This window comes from Macrotis lagotis, chromosome 1, assembly GCF_037893015.1.
Source record: "Macrotis lagotis isolate mMagLag1 chromosome 1, bilby.v1.9.chrom.fasta, whole genome shotgun sequence".
In the NCBI taxonomy this organism is placed as follows: Eukaryota; Metazoa; Chordata; class Mammalia; order Peramelemorphia; family Peramelidae; genus Macrotis; species Macrotis lagotis.
In genome coordinates, this window is record NC_133658.1 from 411,162,786 (window position 1) to 411,183,341 (window position 20,556).

At 37.2% G+C, this 20,556-nt stretch overlaps 1 protein-coding gene across 10 annotated transcripts in view; it reads right to left on the reverse strand.

The window, feature by feature from the left end:
• LOC141506235 (protocadherin alpha-8-like) overlaps window positions 1-20,556 on the reverse strand; it is a 300,051-nt gene that overhangs the window by 44,693 nt on the left and 234,802 nt on the right. For all 10 annotated transcript variants that reach the window (XM_074212804.1, XM_074212799.1, XM_074212800.1 and 7 more), the window contains exons 2-3: window positions 14,722-14,780; window positions 10,518-10,606 (exon numbers count right to left, since the gene is read on the reverse strand). In XM_074212804.1, coding sequence (XP_074068905.1) covers window positions 10,518-10,606; window positions 14,722-14,780 — 148 coding nt within the window. The remainder of the gene's footprint in view (window positions 1-10,517; window positions 10,607-14,721; window positions 14,781-20,556) is intronic.

Consider the following 20,556-nt stretch of genomic DNA (forward strand, 5'->3'; position numbering starts at 1 on the left):
CAGCTACCCTCCTCCAATTTCTATAAGATAATTGAGGCTATCTGGTATAAGCTTCCTCAATTCCTCTCTTCCATTACTCATAAATTCTCAGTCTTCTCAGAATTCTTTCTGCCTTTTTTTAACCATAGAAGAAACAGCCTTCTCTATGAAGCTGATCTCATTCCACATCTTCTCTGGGACCTTATTCCAGAAGGGACACTCTTTTTCATACTTCTATTGCTAAGTCATTTCAGTCATGTCTGACACTTTATGAACTCATTTGGGTTTTACCATCTCTTTTTCCAACTCATTTTACAGATAAGGAACTTAAGTACCTTAAATGATTTAGCAATAGTCACATCACTAGCAAATGTCTGAGGTTGGATTTGTCTGTGACCAGGTCTTCCTGACTCTAGGCCCAGCATTCTAACTGCTGTGCCACTTAGCTGCCCTCTATACTTCTTTTACATCTCCTTTAACACTAGCTCCTTCTCATCTGACCATGGATGTGTTTGGCTCTTTTTAATCCCCCATAATCTTCCCTTGACTCTTCTGTATTCTTATGTCTTTTCCTCTTCACTGCAACAATAAAATGACCACACCCAGTGTCTCCACTTTCTAATCTTTCTGCTTGACCCCTTGCAATGGATTTGGACACCCACCAGTCTCCTGAAATTCCTTACTGGTGACCAAATATCTTAGATCTAATGGCCTTGCTTCAGTCTTTATTCTTCTCAAACTCTCTTTTGGCCTTTGATATTATTGTTTAATCCCTCCTGTTGGATAGAAACACCATATTCTCCTTGTTCTTCTATCTCTCTAACCATATCTTCTCTGTCCTGTATTCTTTGTTAACATTTCATCATTTTCTCCTTAATTCCTTAATGCAGATGCTCTTCAAGAGTCTGCTCTAGGCACTTTTTGCAAGTTTGTAAGGAATCTCATTCACTACATCAGCTTCAGTTACTACCATTAATGCTCAGCCTGGGCCTCTCATTCAAGTTCCACAACTACAAAGATTGCTTCCTGAACATCTTGACCCAAACCAAAAGTCAGCAACTATGGCCTCTGGGCCAAATCCAACTGAGAACCTGTTTTTTGAATTGCCCACAAGCTAAAATGGTCTTTACACTTTATGTACAAACAAAAATAGACATGGATTTGACCTGCAGGCAATCTTCAACCTGTCTATCTCCCCCAACACTTCAAACTAAAAATGTCCCAAAGAGTGGTTATTATATTTCCCTCTGGTCCTGTTTTTTTAATTCTTTTTTTTTTTTTAGTTTTTGCAAGGCAATGGGGTTAAGTGGCTTGCCCAAGGCCATACAGCTAGGTAATTATTAAGTGTCTAAGGCCAGAGTTGAACTCAGATATTCCTGACTCCAGGGCTGGTGCTCTATCCACTGTGCCACCTAGCTGCCCCCTGTTTTTTTAAATTCTGACTTCACATGTTCTTTCTGTAGTACCTGGGATCAATGACCCTTTTCTCCCTTGTTAATAACCTTAATTTTTCCTTTTTTATTCTTATATCCTTAATTCCATGTTTCATATCCAACCAATAACAAAGTTCTATTGATTTCTGCTTCTACAAGAACCCTCACATCTATACTCTCTTCTCTGTTCTGTTGCAACCACCTTCTAAAAGAGCACCTCATTTATATCTACCTGGACTATTGTAAAAGTTAGCTGGAAAATCTTCCCATTGCCACTCTTTTCTGTTTCTTATACATCCTGCATATTACTACAAAATAATCTTTTATCTCTACAGAGTAGGGAATGTCACTTACCTGCTCAATAGCTTCCAATTATCTAATAAGTAAAGTGAAAATACTTTGACATTCAAATTCCTCCACAATCTGACCTGAATCTGCCTTCCTAGTTTTATCCTTAAAAATACTTTACATATTCTAGTCAAACCACCATTTTCTGCCTCTCCCTTTCAGATCTTCCCACTCTCCTCAGACCATGATTTCATGTTTAGTGACTTTGCTCATGTCATTCTCCATGCCTGGAATTCCTTCCTTTTTCCATTTTTTTTTTTTGCCTGTTGAATTTCTACCTCTTAAAGACCTACAAAAATGTCATCTCCCCTTATGTCCCCAGTTATTAGCGAACTTCCCCTTTAGCTCTTCTTTATTCCTTATTTTTATAACCTTCTTATACAATTATTTTTATAACCTTCTTATACAATTATTATATAATTATATAATTATTATATAATTGTATTACTATAACTTTCTGCATTAATATTCTATCCCTGTGCTAGGTTCTGAACATTATAAAAGAAGGGACATGTCTTATTTAAATGTTCTAACTATGCCTCCTCTTCTCAATGTTTCACATAGATTTCTGCATACATTTTTTGGTTACTCAGTCACTTCAGTCACGGTTTACTCTTTCTGATCCCATTTGGAGCTTTCTTGTTAAAGATACTGGAGTGGTTTACCATTTTCTTTTCCAGATCATTTTAGAGATATGAAAGCTGAGGCAAACCAGGTTATGTGGCTTGTTCAGGGTCATCTGAGGTCTGATCTGAACATAGGAATTTGAATCTTCCTGAGTCCAGGCTCTGCATTCCATCCACTATGCCACCTAGGTCCCTTTGTACACACTAGGTATTTAATAGATATCTGTTGTTTTTTGTTTTGCAAAAAATGGGGTTAAGTGGCTTGCCCAAGGCCACACAGCTAGGTAATTATTAAGTGTCTGAGGCTGGATTTGAACCCAGGTATTCCTGATTCTAGGGCTGGTGCTCTATCCACTGGACCACCTAGCTGCCCCTGGGATGAATAATTGAATCTTATAATTCTTGAACAGTCCCTTATTCATTTTAGAATAAAAAGGCAATCAAGCACATTCTATGAAGCAGACTATTAGTCTGATAGAGGCTTGCAGAAACTTAGAATACAGGACACAAAATAGCCCAGCCCACAAGCAACCTGAGGTAGGTTGGGATTTGATTTGTTTTCTTTGGAAAAAGTATACATTTTTTTCATCCCTTTTCAGTCTTTATTACTATGAAAAAAAGGGAGGATGGGATGCAGATTCAAATATAAGACTGAGACAGTCCTAACCAATGCAACTAAAAAATTAATTTGGTAAGTACTTATGAACAATGAAATTGAAGAGCAATAATCTTTTTCCATGGAATATTTAGAAGTCATCTCTAAAACTGGGTATCCATGGAGAGGTGGCTTTGTGAGCAGAGTCAGGATTCCTAGGTAACAGTTAAATCACAGAACCTATTAAAAAAAATCCATTCTTAATATTTTGTCTTCTATCCCACCATCATAGAGAAGCAAATTTCAGTAAAGGAAAAAACTAACATATACTTTTTTTATTACAATAATAGATTTTGAAGGAATCTTTATTTCAAATCTGTAAAGACAAACTGAGTTCCAGCCCCCGATAACAAAAGAAAATTCAACACTTAGGATAAAGGATGAACTTTTCTTTTTTTTCTCTCTAAAAGAATTGTAATTGATCTGGAGTAGTTTCTGTCTTGCCATGGTTGGACATACGGGGGCCTCAGTCTCTCTGATTCTGCTATATACATCCTAATGCTATATACATGGTTAAATGACTTAATCATCCTGGGTTCAGTTTCCTTATCTGCAAAGTGAGGGGTTGGACTAGACTTCTGAAGTACCTTTTAGCTCTTAATTTATGATCCATGACTTTCTGCATCATGCCTAGGTTCCATTATCCTTTCACTGCTCAGTCCAAGGGTCCCTGGGGACTAGCTCTGCAGGCTATATATATAATATAATCTAAAAAGGTATAATATACCCTTGCTTTTCCCATGAACATTTTGAAAAATACTCTTTGCTGTACAGTTTCTCTTTCCAGGGAGGTGCTGTAGCCTCAAGAAGATAATCCACATTGTCTATCCATAATCCAGGTCTACCACTTAAAACAATGCAAATGCACAAAGTATAGCTAGGAAACAAGGTCAGAGAAAGTAAAGCAGCTTCCTTCACCCCAGAGACTGAATCTGTTCCTTCTCAGCAGGCTTTTTATAACCTCTAGGATTTGCCTGGAGGAACTCAACAACAGGAGGGCTCTTCTTAAATCCTGCTCAGGAAATTCAAAAGCAAATGGAATTTATATCATTGGCTCTTTAACCCTACACTCTCCCTCCTTTCCTGCCCCCAGCAAAGATCAGAAGATCCGGTTTAACTACATTCCATGCAATCAATATTTAGCTAATTTCTTCACTCTTCCAGGACTCTTTTAGAGAAGCCTGGGTACAGGTCTGCTGATCCAGATGCCCAGCTGGAGGCAGGAGCCAGAAACCCAGGATTTGCTTATTTAATGCCTGACTTGTTCATCCTCCTGAAAACATAACCTCATGATGTCCCCACTGATCCCGCCAGAATGAAACACTCATGGCTGAGGCTTTTGTGGACTGTGAAATTAAATGAGCAGTTTAGTGACAAAGCAAACAGAATTAATCAATGGAGGAAAAACACAATCAGGGAGCATGTGGCAATGTGGGCACATTCAAAAGATGCTCAGGGTCTCTTCTGACACAGTTTCTACACATATTGGGGATAACTGCACTAATGAGTTAATCTAGGCAGGGAATGAGCAAATGTACTGGGGCTCAAACACCTGGTTGGAAGCAAACTTCAACTGATTCTAAATTCAGTCCACCTAGCTAAGCCAGGCAAAGGATTTAGAAAAATACCTCGTCCATTTAGTTAAGGATGCAATACTTCGTATTTATCTAACATTTTCTTCTTCAGACCACTTTTAAGACAATATGCACTATATCTTTCTAGTCTCACTCTGGATAGGCAGCCACAGCTTCTGTAGCTATCTTGCTGAGGCATTATTCTGAGATGGACATTCATGTGTAAGGAATGTACATGAATCAAGAAACAAGATAACTACTATCTGTCAGTAAAACACAGAGGGACTACTCCCCACCTCATTTTTTTCTCAAAAAAAGTTTTATGAACCTTCACAAATCTAGAAGTCTAAGGATGACTAAGCATTAAAGAATTATAATAGATGTATCCAGACATTGTCCTGGGTCCTCATTGGTGAAAATGTTAGGATGTGATTGTGTTTGCCTTTATAAGAAGTACAGTACTGCATTGTTGAAAAAATCTTTGATGCTTCCAATAGTTTCTTAACAAAGTCTGAGGCTTCCTCTGACAAGATTAAGTCTTTTATAATTTGTGAATTCCTTATCTGGTCCTAGTTTATTCCATTAAGAGTACATTAGGGGTGGCTAGGTGGCACAGTAGATAAAGCACCAGCCCTGGAGTCAGGAGTACCTGGGTTCAAATCTGGTCTCAGACACTTGATAATTACCTAGCTGTGTGGCCTTGGGCAAGCCACTTAACTCCATTTGCCTTGCAAAAACCTTTAAAAAAAGAGTACATTGAATAATAAGCAGTATCTATCTGAAACCATCAACAAGCATTATATTCAATGGGGAAAGACTAGAGGCATTCCCAATAAGATCAGAGTTGAAACAAGGATGCCCATTATCACCGCTACTATTCAACATTATATTAGAAATGTTAGCTTCAGCAATGAGAGAAGAAAAAGAAATTGAAAGAATTAGAATTGGGAAGGAAGAAACAAAACTCTCACTCTTTACAGATGACATGATGGTATACCTAGAGAATCCTAAGAAATCATCCAAAAAACTACTGGAAACAATTAGCAATTTTAGCAAAGCTGCAGATATAAAATAAACCCTCATAAATCCTCAACTTTTCTATATATGGTTAGTAAGATACAGCAGAAAGAGCTACAAAGAGAAATCCCATTCAAAGTAACCTCAGACAATATAAAAAAAATACCTGGGAGTCTATTTGCCAAGGCAGACTCAAACTTTTTGAAAACAATTATAAAACACTTCTCACACAAATTAAATCAGATTTAAATAACTGGGCAAATATCAACTGCTCATGTAGAGCTAATAGAATAAAAATGACAATTCTACCAAAATTAAACTACCTGTTTAGTGACCTACCAATCAAAATGCCAAAAAATTACCTTAATGAGTTAAAAAAAGTTGTAAGTAAATTCATATGGAGAAATAAAAAGTCAAGAATTTCCAGGGATTTAATGAAAAAAAAGTGCAAAAGAAAGGGGCTTAGCCCTACCTGATCTAAAATTATATTATAAGCATCAGTCATCAAAACTGTCTGGTATTGGCTAAGAAATAGAGTGGTGGATCAGTGGAATAGTCTAGGTGCAATAGCAGGAAACGATTATAGTAATTTACTGTTTGATAAATCCAAAGAGTCAAATTATTGTGATTAAAACTCTCTCTTTGATAAAACTTCTGGGAAAATTGGAAGTTAGTATGGAAGAAACTTGGATTAGATCAACACCTCACACCCTATAAACAAGCTAAGATCCAAATGGATACAGGATTTAGACATAAAAATAATACTATAAGCAAATTAGAAGATCAAGGACTAGTTTACCTGTCAGATCTATGGAAAGAGAAGCAGTTTACAACTAATGAAGAGATGGAGAACATCACTAAAAACAAACTAGATGATTTCAATTGCATTAAATTAAAAAGCTTTTGCACAAATAAAATCACTGTAACCAAGAGCAAAAGAAATATAGTAAACTGGGAAACAATCTTTACAACTAATGTTTCTGACAAAGGACTCATTTCTAAAATATACAGAGATGGGGAGGCTAGGTGGCGCAGTGGCCAGAACACTGGCCCTGGAGTCTGGAGTACCTGAGTTAAAATCGGGCCTTAGACACTTACTAATTACCTAGCTGTGTGGCCTTGGGCAAGCCACTTAACCCCACTGCCTTGCAAAAAAAAAACAAACCTAAAAAAAATAAAAAATAAAATATACAAAGAACTGAGTCATATTAAAAAAAAGCCATTCCCCAATTGACAAATGGTCAAAGGCTATGCAAAGGCAATTTACAGATGAGGAGATCAAAGCAATCCATAGTCATATGAAAAATCACTCTAAATCATTACTTATTAGAGAAATGCAAATTAAAGCTTCTCTGAGGTACCACTTCACACCTCTCAGACTGACCAATATGACCAGAAAGGATAATGATCATTGTTGTGGGAAATATGGGACACTACTTGTTGGTGGAGCTCCAACCTTTCTGGAGAGAAATTTTGGAACTACACCCAAAGGACAACAAAAATGTGCATACCCTTTGATCCAGCAATACCACTACTGTGTCTATACCCTGAAGAGATGATGAAAAACGGTAAAAACATCACTTGTACAAAATTATCCATAGCAGCCCTGTTCATGGTGGCAAAGAATTGGAAATCAAGTAAATGTCCTTCAATTGGGGAATGGCTTAGCAAACTGTGGTATATGTATGTCATGGAACACTATTGTTCTATTGGAAACCAGGAGGGATGGGAATTCAGGGAAGCCAGGAAGGATTTGCATGAACTGATGCTGAGTGAGATGAGCAGAACCAGAAAAACACTGTATACCCTAACAGCAACATGGGGGCAATGATCAACCTTGATGAACTTGCTCATTCCATCAGCACAACAATCAGGGACAATTTGGAGCTCTCTGCAATGGAGAATACCATCTGTATCCAGAGAAACAACTGTGGAGTTTGAACAAAGACCAAGGTCTATTACCTTAAATTTAGGGGGGAAAAACTGATCTTATTGTCTGATCTTGCTATCTCTTATACTTTGTTTCTTCCTTATAAGGATATGATCTCTCTCTCATCACACTCAATTTGGATCAATGTATACCATGGAAACAATGTAAAGACTGACAAATTGCCTTCTGTGGGGGGGGGGAGTAAGATTAGGGGAAAAATTGTAAAACTCAAAATAAATAAAAGCTTTAATAAATAAAAGAGTTCACTGAAGGGCAGCTAGATGGGGCAGTGGGTAGAGCACTGGCCCTAGAGTCTGGAGGGCCTGAGTTCAAATCTTATCCCAGACTTAGCAGTGTGACCTTGGGCAAGTCATTTAACCCCCATTGCCATGTAAAATTCCAAAGAAAAAAAGAAGAGCACATTGAGGGTATTTAATTGTTTGGGACCTGGAGTCAGGAAGACTCTCAGGCCCTTCTTAGCTTTGTGGTCCTGGGAAAGTAATTTAACACCTTTCTGCCTCATCTGTAAAATGGGGATAATAATAGCTTCTATCTCTCAGGGTTTCTGTGAGTTTAAAATGAGAGAATGCTTCTTATGCATTTTGCAAACATTAAAGTACTATCTGTGAATACTAGGTATTGATCGACTCAGCTCAATTGTTGGCTCCAAGTGAACTCTTAGACTCAATCCTTCAAAGAGAGTTGGACATCCCCAGACTATGTTCCCTAGAGGACAGTCTGCAAAGTCATGTGACTTCTCCAAGGTACTGATGCTCCAGAAAACTTTGTATATAGTAAAGGAGTTCCTGAACCATTGGAGAAATTCCTAGGCCAAGTATCTAGGAACCAACAGGGAAAATCCTGGCCAAGCAGGAGGTAATGCCAAAGAGCAGGAGGGAACAGACCACAGTATGGGGATGTAAACCTGGACTTTGTCTTTCCTTAGTACTGAGAGTTAAGTGAACTGTGTAGGTCTGGGAAAAGGGAAGGACTATTTGTGGATTCAAGTATTAGCCTTTTGAATTCTGTTAGGTTGAATAAAGCCTGGGGAGTGCATACCTTAGGCACTGCATGGAAACTAAGGAACCTTTCACATTGGTGTAGAGAATCAATCATGAGTCAGATTCTGTTCATAGGGAAAACCTTGAATGTGGTCTTGAGTCAAAGAGAGTGAACACATTCAATAAAACTCACCCCAATTTGAAGCCAGTTCATGGAAATCCAGAGCTTTGAGTCTGGGTGAGACACTCTACACCAAGTGGAGGGGATAGAAAGGCAAAAAGCAAGTTCCTGCTTTCAAGACCCTAAAAAGTCCAGGTCACAGTTCATATAATCAACTGTAGGTCTATATTGTATCTTTAAAAATGAATATATATAAATCTACCCTAAGCTTGTACTTCTACTTTCCCTGCATGGTCAACTGTATGAAATAAAAAGGGAAAGTAAATTTTCATAGGTCATCCTGCAAGATTTTGTTAAAGTTCCAATTTGGTTCCTTATTTAGAAGGCTGCCCTGAAATACTTCTACAAGAACAACCAAGGGAAATCTTGAAATGAAATGAATTTGTCACTTTGAAATCCTGAGTAGTAAAGTAAGACTTCCTTTTGCTTGCCTAATTTAGAATTTTAAAGAGACAGCTACCATTTTTTTTCCCTCTCTAAGTCTTCCTCCCCATCCTACTCCAATTCCAACTCTTTGGAAATCAAATACTTCTTCCATTTGGCTTATCTACTCCAACATGAAGGTTTGTGTTAGCTGATTTGTCAATGAATAACTTTTCATTTTTCCTCTTGCCATCTGGCAGTATTATCACTCTAATGAATTGCCCTGAGTTGCACTTTTTTATTTGTCAAATCTGACTTTTCATTGAATTGTGCTGTATTCATAAATGAGGAATGCAGACTGATGCAATTATAATCAACAAAACCTTTAAAGCTGCCAGAGAAAATGGTGACTTGGCTATGTCTCTCACTTTCATAGCCTGATAGCAATTTGAAAGGTACTTGATTATTTTTGGAAAGAATATTTCACACGTACACTTACATCATCTTGATAATTTTTAATGTTTGACCCTTTCATTTCCCTCAATTCTTTCCATTTGAAATAGCAAAACTATTTGTTTCCAGACTTCTCATGGAAATCTGTTCTTAAAAATAATTTTCAGGATAGAAATGAAATGCAGAATAGCAGGGCAACTGTTTCATGTTATGCTTAGAGTTTTGGTTTCATCATTTCCCCTTAGACCACCCTCAGTGCTGCCATTCCTGGGACTATAAATCACTGAATTTCTGTGGCTGATTAGCACAGTAGGCTGTAGAACAAGTTAATGTACCCAAGGTCACAGAGCCTGTCCCCCATAAGGGATAATTAACCTTCCTCTGTTCAGTGGCCCCAGTTTGTACCTCTGATCCTCTTCAATCACCCTGAAAATAAAGTGATGTCATTTCTCTAAGTGAGAACATATGGACACATTATTGCCACTTATCCCTTCAACTACCCCAAAACCTCAAACACCATCCTAAGGACGTAAGATAATATGTTAGGTCATTATGCATAATAGTTCAGGATCACAGAGTTTTTCTGAAATAAGACTAGTATGAGACTAAGAAAACCAGGTCTCAGCAATAAGAACAGAAAGAAATAATGTCTCCCTAGGACAGAGATCCATAGCCCTTTTTGTGTCAAGGACCATCTTTTACAATCTGGTGAAATCTATGAAGCCTTCTCAGGATAATGTTTTTAAATGCATAAAATAAAATACATCAGATTGCAAAGGAATCGATTATATTGAAATGCAGTTTTAAAACAATTTTTAAAAATAAATTCATGGACTCCCAGGTTAAAAACCCTTGTTGTCGAACAAAAGAGCTAAAGTCACAATTCCTCCTTCCAAAAGAGGATCATCTCCACATTCCCCACAACCCAGAAAGAAAGGAGAGAGCCCATCAGCTCACCAGGTGTTGCACTGGATACTGTTGGCCACTGTTGATCAGGCCCTCCTGGCCCTGCTCTCAGGATGCCGGCTTCCTCCAGGTGTACAGAGCTGAAGAAACACATACATATATACAGTATTTAACTAATTGCCTTCTAGATCTTCCTCCACATTTACAAATCTTTCCAAAGCATAGGGGCAGTATTGCAGCTAATAGGTTATCCTCATGCTCATGCTAAAGCAAGTGTCATGCAACTATTCTGCATGGTATGAAGAGTCTATACTAGTTTTATCTATTTCTTTCACAACATCTTTGTCAAAGTTATTCATATAATTAAAACATTGCATTTACAGAAATTTATATTTTCATTAATGCCATATGAAACATTTATCCTGTTAAAAAAGATAAGAGTTGACTGGTGGTGCACTCTTCTATTTTCAGTGACTGGAAGGCTGAAACTGGTGGATCTATTGAACTCAGGATTCTCAGATGCTGTGGGCTATGTTAATGGGGTGTCCACACTAAATTCAATATTAATATGGCAAATCTCAGATAAGTGCAATGGTATAGCCACTAGGAAAGGTGCTTAAGAAGAGGTGAACTGACCTACTTCAAAAACAGAGCAGAGCATGAGCTCATCAGAGTGGGACTCAACTCATGAGTCCTAGAACTTCCAGTCTGAATGAGAGGGATAACTATAAAAAAATAAGTAGAGGAAAAGGAAAAGGAAAGACATCAGAGTGTTAAAGGCACAATAACGTCTTTTTTTTTGCAAGGCAATGGGGTCAAGCGACTTGCCTGAGATCACATAGCTAGATTATTATTAAGTGTCTGAGGTCAGATTTGAACTTTGGTCCGACTGACTCTGGGGCTGGTATTCTATGCACTGCTCCACCTAGTTGCCCCATGTCTTAATTCTGATTTAGACAAGACAAAGCTCTTCCTAGTAAGTAGCTCCAGCTTCTCTAAGCTGGTTTCCTCCATCTAGGATTCTACAAATATTCAAATACCGAATTTTGTTACTATAACTATTTACAGGTCACTGTGTAATTATGCTAGTTCTGTAACCAAATCAGTTCTCATCTGGACCATCTGATTTTTCTCCTGTTAGATCTGATATGTGTACATGCCACCTATCCTTTTCCTTCAGGCCATGGAACTTATTTTGCTACACTTCCAGCAGCCCAGTACCAATCCTTGCAATTCCTAATCCAGGAGAACAAAAAACAAGAGAAAAGTAATAAGTCAAAGGAGAAGTAAAATGGTGGCAGAAAAAAAGCCATCTGTTTTTTTCTTTGAAGTTAACAAATTATGAATTAAAATATACTATACACTTAGGGTTCAGTGGCTGAAGAAGTCTAATGGAAGTTAAAAAAAACCAGAAGTCAAGATTCCTTCAACACTATAGTCACTTAGAAACAATTCGCAGTTTGCCCTTTTCTATTCCACAAGATTAGTATCTCTTCCTTGCTCCAACTATCACTAGCCTTCAGGAATAGCTAGAGGCTTCCAGTGACACATTCTATAGCAGCCCTATGTCTAGTTAGGAGGATGGCAACTCTAAATTTGCTCTATGCTAAGTCATGCTAAGAAATTATGCTTAGGTCACCAAAGAGAAAAACTACCCTGAATATCTGTGTCCCCTTTGGAATTTCTTCCTGCTCTCTTCTGTGAATTTTTAAAATATTTCATTGATGTTTTTCCTCTTTTTGTGCTACCCCTCAAATGCCTTCCCCTACCCCAATAGAAATCTTCCCTTACTATAAATTTATTTTTATAAAATTTAAGTAAAACAAATCAACACATTGGCTGTATCTGAAAATGTATGTCTCAATCTGCATCTTAGAACATCTCTCTTCCAGGGTAACTTCCCAGAAAGGGACCTATACACTTTTTTCTAGGTGGAAGATTCAAGAGGATAGGTAGTCTTTTGAAAATAACCCTAGTTAGAGAGCAAAACTTCAATGTACATTCAACATACTATTCAAAAAAAGAATCAGTGGGAATTTTTAAGATATTCCTTCTTCAACTTCCATTTCACTCTATGATGATGGTATTTGTCCTTCAGTTTTGAAGAAACATCAGAGAGGCAATGACGTGACAAGCTCTTGAACTGAATTTGAGTGAGGGGGTGCTGGGTTAAGTCACCAACTTCACTTTCTCCTGAAGAGTCTTCTGGGTCCAGTGGCCAGATATGGATCAGGACAATTGGAGATGACCCTGGATGCAAGGTAATCAGGGTTAAGTGACTTGCCCAAGGTCACACAGTGACTGAGGCCAAATTTGAATTCCCATTCTACTGATTCCAAAGCCAGTGTTTTATCCACTACACTATCTAGCTGCTTCATTATTTTAATACAGCAGCACATTACCTAAAATTTGATTCGAGTTACTTTTAGCTTTATGTCTTAAGAGAAGGAAAGAAAGGGATTGGGGATTTCAGTATTTTTACATAAATTCAGAACTCATTATTTCTCATGTATTCTATGACCCTGTGGTCAAAGCCAAGGGTCTCCTTGCTTCCCATGCAAAAGAAGGAGGAAAATTCCATGGGAGACTATGTATCTTTCCTACATTGCTACACCAAGATTTAGGTGCAAGAGGAAAACATTTCCATGGGTCTAAGGAAAATGGAAAGACTCTGCTCTCCAGTGCTCTGGAGTCCACAGAAGAGTTTCCAGTCATCTTTTCATTTCAGGCTCAGAATACATTCCAATTATCTGTTTGACATTGTCCTCATCCATCTAGGTTTCTGACTGAAGTCTGGCCTTAATTGGCTCTGTGGTCAGAAAAAAAGCATAAATTATAGATTGGCTTTGGTCAAAAAATGAGGTTCACAACAAACTGAGTTAATCTATACCCCAAAATATTTAATTTTTAAACATATATTTGCATTAATTTGACAGCATCATACACTATATAGAATCATTAATATTCATTTTTTACTCCAAAGCAAATCATTTTGGTCAATGAAAAACTCCGAGAGGGAATATATTAGGATGTGGTGAAGTATGTGTTTTGGGGTACTTTTGCAGACCCTGAAGAACAAAGGACTCCTTATGGTGGTGAAGTATGTGTTTTGGGGGACTCTTATGTGGTAAAGTATGTATTTTTAGGGACTTTTACAAACCCTGAAGAACAAAGGACTCCTTAAAGATGATGTCTTTTTCTAACTAGTGATGATTGATTTCCTTGCCTTCTGGTTTCTCCCTTCTGGCTTCTAAAGCACTTTCAATTCAATGAATTTTTAACTTGTTCCCATTGCACTGATAGCAGATCTGCTCTGAGAATGATAGTAATTAATTACTGCCAAGAATACAAAGTAGGAAGAACAAAATTATTTTTAATTTAGCTCCTAAAGAGGTGCTCTTATTCTAGGACAATGTCTGATCCAGATGGATTTGGAGATTCAGCCTCTCTACAATGGCTTTTGACCTAACCCAAGTATTTGTACCTTCCATTGAGCACTTCTGGAGAGAGAGGACAAATATATGGAAGTGTCTATTTTATCTATTTATTCATTATCATTGATCAATAGCAATGGTTGCAAGAACCTGTAGGGATCAAGAGGTCAGAAATTAAATTATTGGCCAAAAATGGACCATCTGTGATAGAAATAAATGGATGAATAGCATCTTTGTCTTCACCACACATTATTCCTAGGTCCCAAGAGCATCAGAAGCAATTATAATTTGGAACAAAGGAAAGTAGAGATCAAAGTTGAGAAAGGGGGTGGGGGGGCCCTTATAAATACTATTTTTCAGGAACAGGAGTTGTGAAGTTCTTCTCCTCCCTCCCTCTCCCTGCCAAAGAAGTATAAATTTTGGCTTCTTTCAATGGTAGGCAGTACACTCCTTTTTTTTACCTTAGGATTTTTCTTAGGATTCCTTGAAGGTTGGGAAACACAGATCCTAAGGATCAGAAGAAGGTCATGACATCATTTTTAATAAGCCTGTTCATAATCAATACCTATGGGTTATCAAAGGAATACTTCTTAGAAAAAGGTAGAACTTTTAGATACAGCAATGTGTTTTCTCATGAACTAGCTCTTGACAAGAACCCATCCCTTACCTTACTGTTTCAGGTAACAAGTCAGTATGGGAAAAGAAGATACTATCTGTCAAAAAAAAATGGAGGTAGGCCAGGTCATACAGAGATATTTATTGATTGGGCAGTAAGGAGTTAAGAGTGGATTTCAACCAAAGATGGGAGGAAAAGTACATACCTGTGCATTCCTGCTCTCAGAGAGGCAGAGTACCGCCAGTCAGGGTTGGGTTGTTTTGGCTGAAAAAAACAGAAGAGGAATTTTTCTGTTATTTTGGCAAGAAAAAAAAACAAGCTACATGTTACTGGGTAAGCAACAATTTGTTATTATTTTACAGAACACTTCCTAGCAGCTTATGTAGGAAAATTCTAGGAGGTTACCTGACAAATGATTTTATTTGCATCTCTAAAACTAAGCCATTGCCTAAATACCTTCAGAGAGTTAATTTGTTCCTTTGCTGTGAGGGCAATCAATGGGTAAGAATGACCACCTGAGGAGAAATAGAAGCATTCACCATTATAAATCTATTATTATATATAAATCGGGCACCTACCAAAATGTTCTCCCTCTCCCTCTGGAAACATATGTACCCCAGACTTCTACCAGGCACAATGAAGGCACTAGTAGCAAGTTCGCTGCAGACTGGCTGGACTGCAGAGCACTGCAATCCGCCAATAGCCTTTCAGACTGCAGCAGGTTTCACAGAAGGTAGATGTGCTCAGTCATAACATCAGCATCTGCTACAACCCCAGCTGCTGATTAAAAAGTGGTATCAATAAGAGTGAAGCATAAACCATTAACGGCCCACTAGAGAGCTTTGCCTTGCTCTGCTTGATAATCCTTCTCATCAAAGAATATTTGCTTCAGTCCTATTCTCTCATCTCTTTACTAAACTACTTCTCACTAAATTGCAATTTCATCTTACAGAGAGAGAAAACACAACTTTCAAAGCTGGCTAAGATAGAGAGTAGCTTAATTCTAAAGAAAATCACTCTTAGTAATAAGGAGCTTGTAGGGGCAGCTAGGTGGTGCAGTGGATAGAGCACCAACCCTGGAGTCAAGCGGATCTGAGTTCAAATCCAGCCAAAGACACTTAATAATTGCCTAGCTGTGTGACCTTGGGAAAGTCACTTAACCCCATTGTCTTGCAAAAAACTAGAGCCAAACAAAGAAAACCCAAAAAAAGAGTCACGAAGAGTCTACAGTACTGCAACCAAGCAACAACAAATACAAAATAAGGGACTTGTGCTGGGCAATGTGCAAAGTAGGAAGGAATTTTTCTTATCTCTTATAAATTTGAAATCCTAAGTGGAAGAGGTAAGACTACAGTTTGGTTACATAGAGGTTTTCATCTTGAGAATCATGAGTTGATTAGAAGCAGCTCAGAAAACCTTGAGAGCCAAGCTAAGCCTTTTATCACTACCCCTGTATGCTGTGCCAGAGACAAACTAGAAGAACAGGATCACAATGAAGCCATGGGCAAAAACATAATTGAGTTATATTCAGAAGTAGCTAACACTGACCTTGAATTTGGCACTTCCCTTTTCTATAGTTTCTCCTCATTAGTAGGCACAAAGTTACCAGAGGATGAAATTTATTTATATATATATATATATATATATATATATATATATATCTGTAATGATTTATATATATCTGTAATGATTCTAATTTCTAAATGGACAATGGAAAACCCAGAAGTACAATAGATATTCAGCCAAAGTTGCCAACTCTGGATTATAACTAAAGCTCTTCCCACCCAAGGTCTTCCAATGTCATCTGTCTTCTCAGTCAACTGGTTCTGGAAATATTACAATCTGTAAATGGTCTCATTTTAACCATGTGGATTTTTGAAATATGACAATTAAAATTCCCATGTGGTTTACTATTTGAGTACTGTAAAGAACAAATAAAAAAACCCTACATTTTCCACCAGTGATCTCACTGAAAGCAAAGGATAAAATGTTTGTAAAGCATTTTAAAAATCAGAAAATGTGACCAAAATATCTCCTATTAATCGTTATCATCCTCATCTCACTCCTCCCCATCAGCAGTACTTGTGTTAGCTTGTCAGCTGTGGGAGCCTTCCTTCCAAAAAAGATTCTGACATCTGCTATGTAAATGCTGCCAATTTCTCTAAGACTGGGTGCCACATTTGTGATGAAAATTGCTGTAGCTTGTTTCTTGGGTTGGAGACATTGCCCCCATTTTGCTGAAGAACTCAATTTTAGCATAACTGTTTATATAAAACCAGCTTGAAGACTCAGTCTCTCCCCAAACTGTACCGACCCATATTTTATGGAGACTTTTAATTTTTTAAATTTTTTTTAGGGTTTTTTTTTTGGCAAGGCAATGGAGTTAAGTGGCTTGCCCAAGGCCACACAGCTAGGTAATTATTAAGTGTCTGAGGCTGGATTTAAACTCAAATACTCCTGACTCCAGGGCTAGTGCTCTATCCACTGTGCCACCTAGCCACCCCAAGATTTTTTCAATATACTCCCTCAAGATGTTCCCCAGACCTTCATTCACTAAGTAGGATCCTGGTGAAGAAAGAGTCTGTGCCAGTGAGCTGAAATAGTGTGGAGGGGAGCAATTCTACTTAATAGGTAAAGAATTCTTAAAAAGAAAAAACTGATTTGCCTACAAATTGATTTAATTAAAGAAGAAAAAAAACATCAAAAGCATAGGTTTCACTCAGACCTAGACTGGCCGTTAATGATTCTGTGTCATGTTTTAGTTAAGACAAATATAGGTTGGGATGACTGCAGAAGAGGGAAATTTAAGTAGTAAAGAGATTCAAAACCATGCCCAAATCTGATAGGGATGATCTGAAAGAAATGAGAATATTTAACCTGAAAAAGAGAAAAGTTTGTGGAAGTTGGTACAACATAAACAGTTTCTTCATATTTGGAATAATGAGATTTGCTTTACTTGAACTCAGAAGACAAAACTAGAAACAATTGGTGGAAATTACAAAAAGGCAGGAATTTTTTTTGTTCAATTTAAAAGAAAACTTTCTAATAAGAGAAAACATAAAACAATAAAATCAATCGACTCATCACTGGAACTCTTTTGAAGGCCATATTTTCAGGTATAGGTTGGACCTTTGACCTTCTAATTATCAAATTCTATTAATTAGAACTTTGAAATCAAAATTCACAGGTATTTGTCAACAGGTGATATTCTTCTTAATTTAACAATTCCTTTTTTTTAGGATTTTGCAAAGCAAATGGGGTTAAGTGGCTTGCCCAAGGCCACACAGCTAGGTAATTAGTAAGCTCTGAGACCAGATTTGAACCAAGGTACTCCTGACTCCAAGGCCGGTGCTTTATCCACTACACCACCTAGCCGCCCCATAATTTAACAATTCTAACAAGACTTTTAACTGAAGACTATTCACTCCCAATCTGTGCTCACTATGCCTCTAGTGGATAGAAAAGTTATTTCAATAGGTAAATCTCATAAACTATTCTGTAGGATTAGGAAAAAAAACTGCCTCACATTCATATATATTATTGTTTTTCAAAACCATTTGACTTTTACAAGAAAAAATAAGAGAATTTCATAATGAGATGAAGTCATAGCATATTTTACCCATTGTTCATATATTCAAAGATTAATAACAATTACTTCTCATGTAGGAATCTATTATTCTGTGTTAAAAAAAGGGAGTCATCATTCTCAAAATTAATGGTAAATAATGTGTTAGGAGAAAAATGTAGTTCTTTTAATATTATATAGAAAACTTATGAACTGAGTTTAATCTTTTATAAAACAAGATAAAATATGGTTTCCTAGTCTAGGAATTTATACTTCTTCAGGTGCACAACATCATCAGGTCATTATACATAAAAAGCTCTATAACATTTATCTGGATATCCATTTAAAATATGGAGGGATATGTGACTTTGGCTATGGTCTCTCTAAGAAAAATATGGTATAAACAAAAAAAAAACCAAAAACTCAAACATTCTCTGTGCTCTATCCCTCAGATCATTAAGATGCTTCCCTATTTGAGATAGAGAAATATGAATCATTGCCACATATTAGCTCATTCATAAATCCACAGATCCATACTGAATAATTCACAATAGCCTTATCATACTAGCTCATGTTAAAGCAATAAATAAAGATATTCTGAAAGAGTAAACTATATACAGAATGTCTATTTCCTTTCTAATGGTACTCTACTAATAATTGTGGGAGCCAGGAGACTTCTACTGCAGATTTCATAAAATATCTCATGATAACTGATGTAAAGTGTCTACCAAAATAATGCATGAAACCCACCCTATTCATAGCACTGAGAGTGCTAACACAGATTGGTCTTTTGGTTGATTGAAATGAGGTGATAATATGATAATTCTGTGTGGAATTCATCCCCCTACAGACAGTCATTTGTATCTCTAACACTCAGGAAACTAAAATTAAATTAACAGGCAAATATAACTTTAAAATATATCTAATGAGTTGCAGCCCACTGGAAACTGCTAAGTCTGCTTAATGGGAGATGCACAGCCTGCCAGCACAGCAGTTACCCTCTCACTCACCATTTCCTTTCCCTAGAGCCAAGAGCCCTGACCCTGCAGAGCCAAAAATGCTGCTTCTGGCCCAGAGAAACAACAGTTCTTTTCACCTTTCAATGTCAGAGAGTTTTGTCCTTTTTCTTCTCACACTGATTCAAATCCTTAAAATTTTCACTGGTTTGATCATTTTTAAAACACCAGTAAAGAAGGACCTTGGGGTTTTTTTTTACATTTTATAGCATGGCTATAAATATATACACTATTATGCATGTAGATGGCTATATATTCATGTAAATATATATACATTATGTGTATATATGTACTTATAAATATAATATATAAATCTGAGTTTGTACAACATATGATTCCCATTTTTATCAGAGGATGCCTAAAGATGAGAGAGGCACCTAATCTAAAAGTCAGTTTCAGAAACATGAACAAATTCCTGCCAATTTTAATGATAACTCTAGAGCTGACCATATGAATCATAAGTTGTTCACATGTACATGGCTATATCAGTGACTAAACAAAATGATGGTAAAGCAAAACAAAAACCTAACTTGTTTACTGTCAAGAAGTCTGCATGCCAATAGACAATTCCTAATGCACCAGGATGCCTCTTTGCAGAACATATTGAGTGAAACCAGATGTCCCTTTAATAGCTCATGTTTTTCTCTGAAGGAAGAGGAGGGCAATGACTTACAAACTATAGGAAACAGATTTTTCCTCCAGTCAGTATATAAACATGAAAGCAAAGTTAAGGATAGGACAAAACTATGATATTTTTCTATATTGCTTGGGAAGTTCTATAAAGAAGTTCTTACATTGGCAAATCAGGGAAAATACACTTTTCCTCCAAAGTACAGCTAAGGAGAAAGTGGCAAAAAGGGGGCCTCATTCTCTCTAAATCATAAGCAAGCAACGTACTAGGTAGAAAATTAAAAATAATAAATTCTGTCCCCATTCCCTTATCCATTTGATCACAGACTCGCTGTGTAATTTTTATAAAATCAAGCTGCCACATTTTGGGGAAGTTACTTTCTAGGAGGTCCTCTCCTACCACAGCAGTTCTTTAAATTATTTTATATAATAGAATTTTATAATTTTAGAACTGAATGGGGGACCATTGAGACAATCTACACTAACCAATTCATTTCACAGGGCAGTCAGGTGGCACAGTGGATAGATCATTGACCTTGGATTTAGGAGGATGGGAGTTTAAATTCAACCTCAGACACTTGTCACTTACTATGTGAATGAACTTGGGCAAGTCACTTAACTTTGATTGTCTCCCATCTAGGAATATCTCCAGTTGTCTTGATTCATACCTGACCATTTGTCCCAGATGGCTCTAGAGGAGAAGGTAAGGCTGGTGACTTAACACAGTACCCCCTTCACTAAAATCCAGTTCATGTACTTGTCATGGCATCACCTCGCCAATACCATGGTATTCTTTGAGGACAAATATCATCATTCATTTCACAGTTGA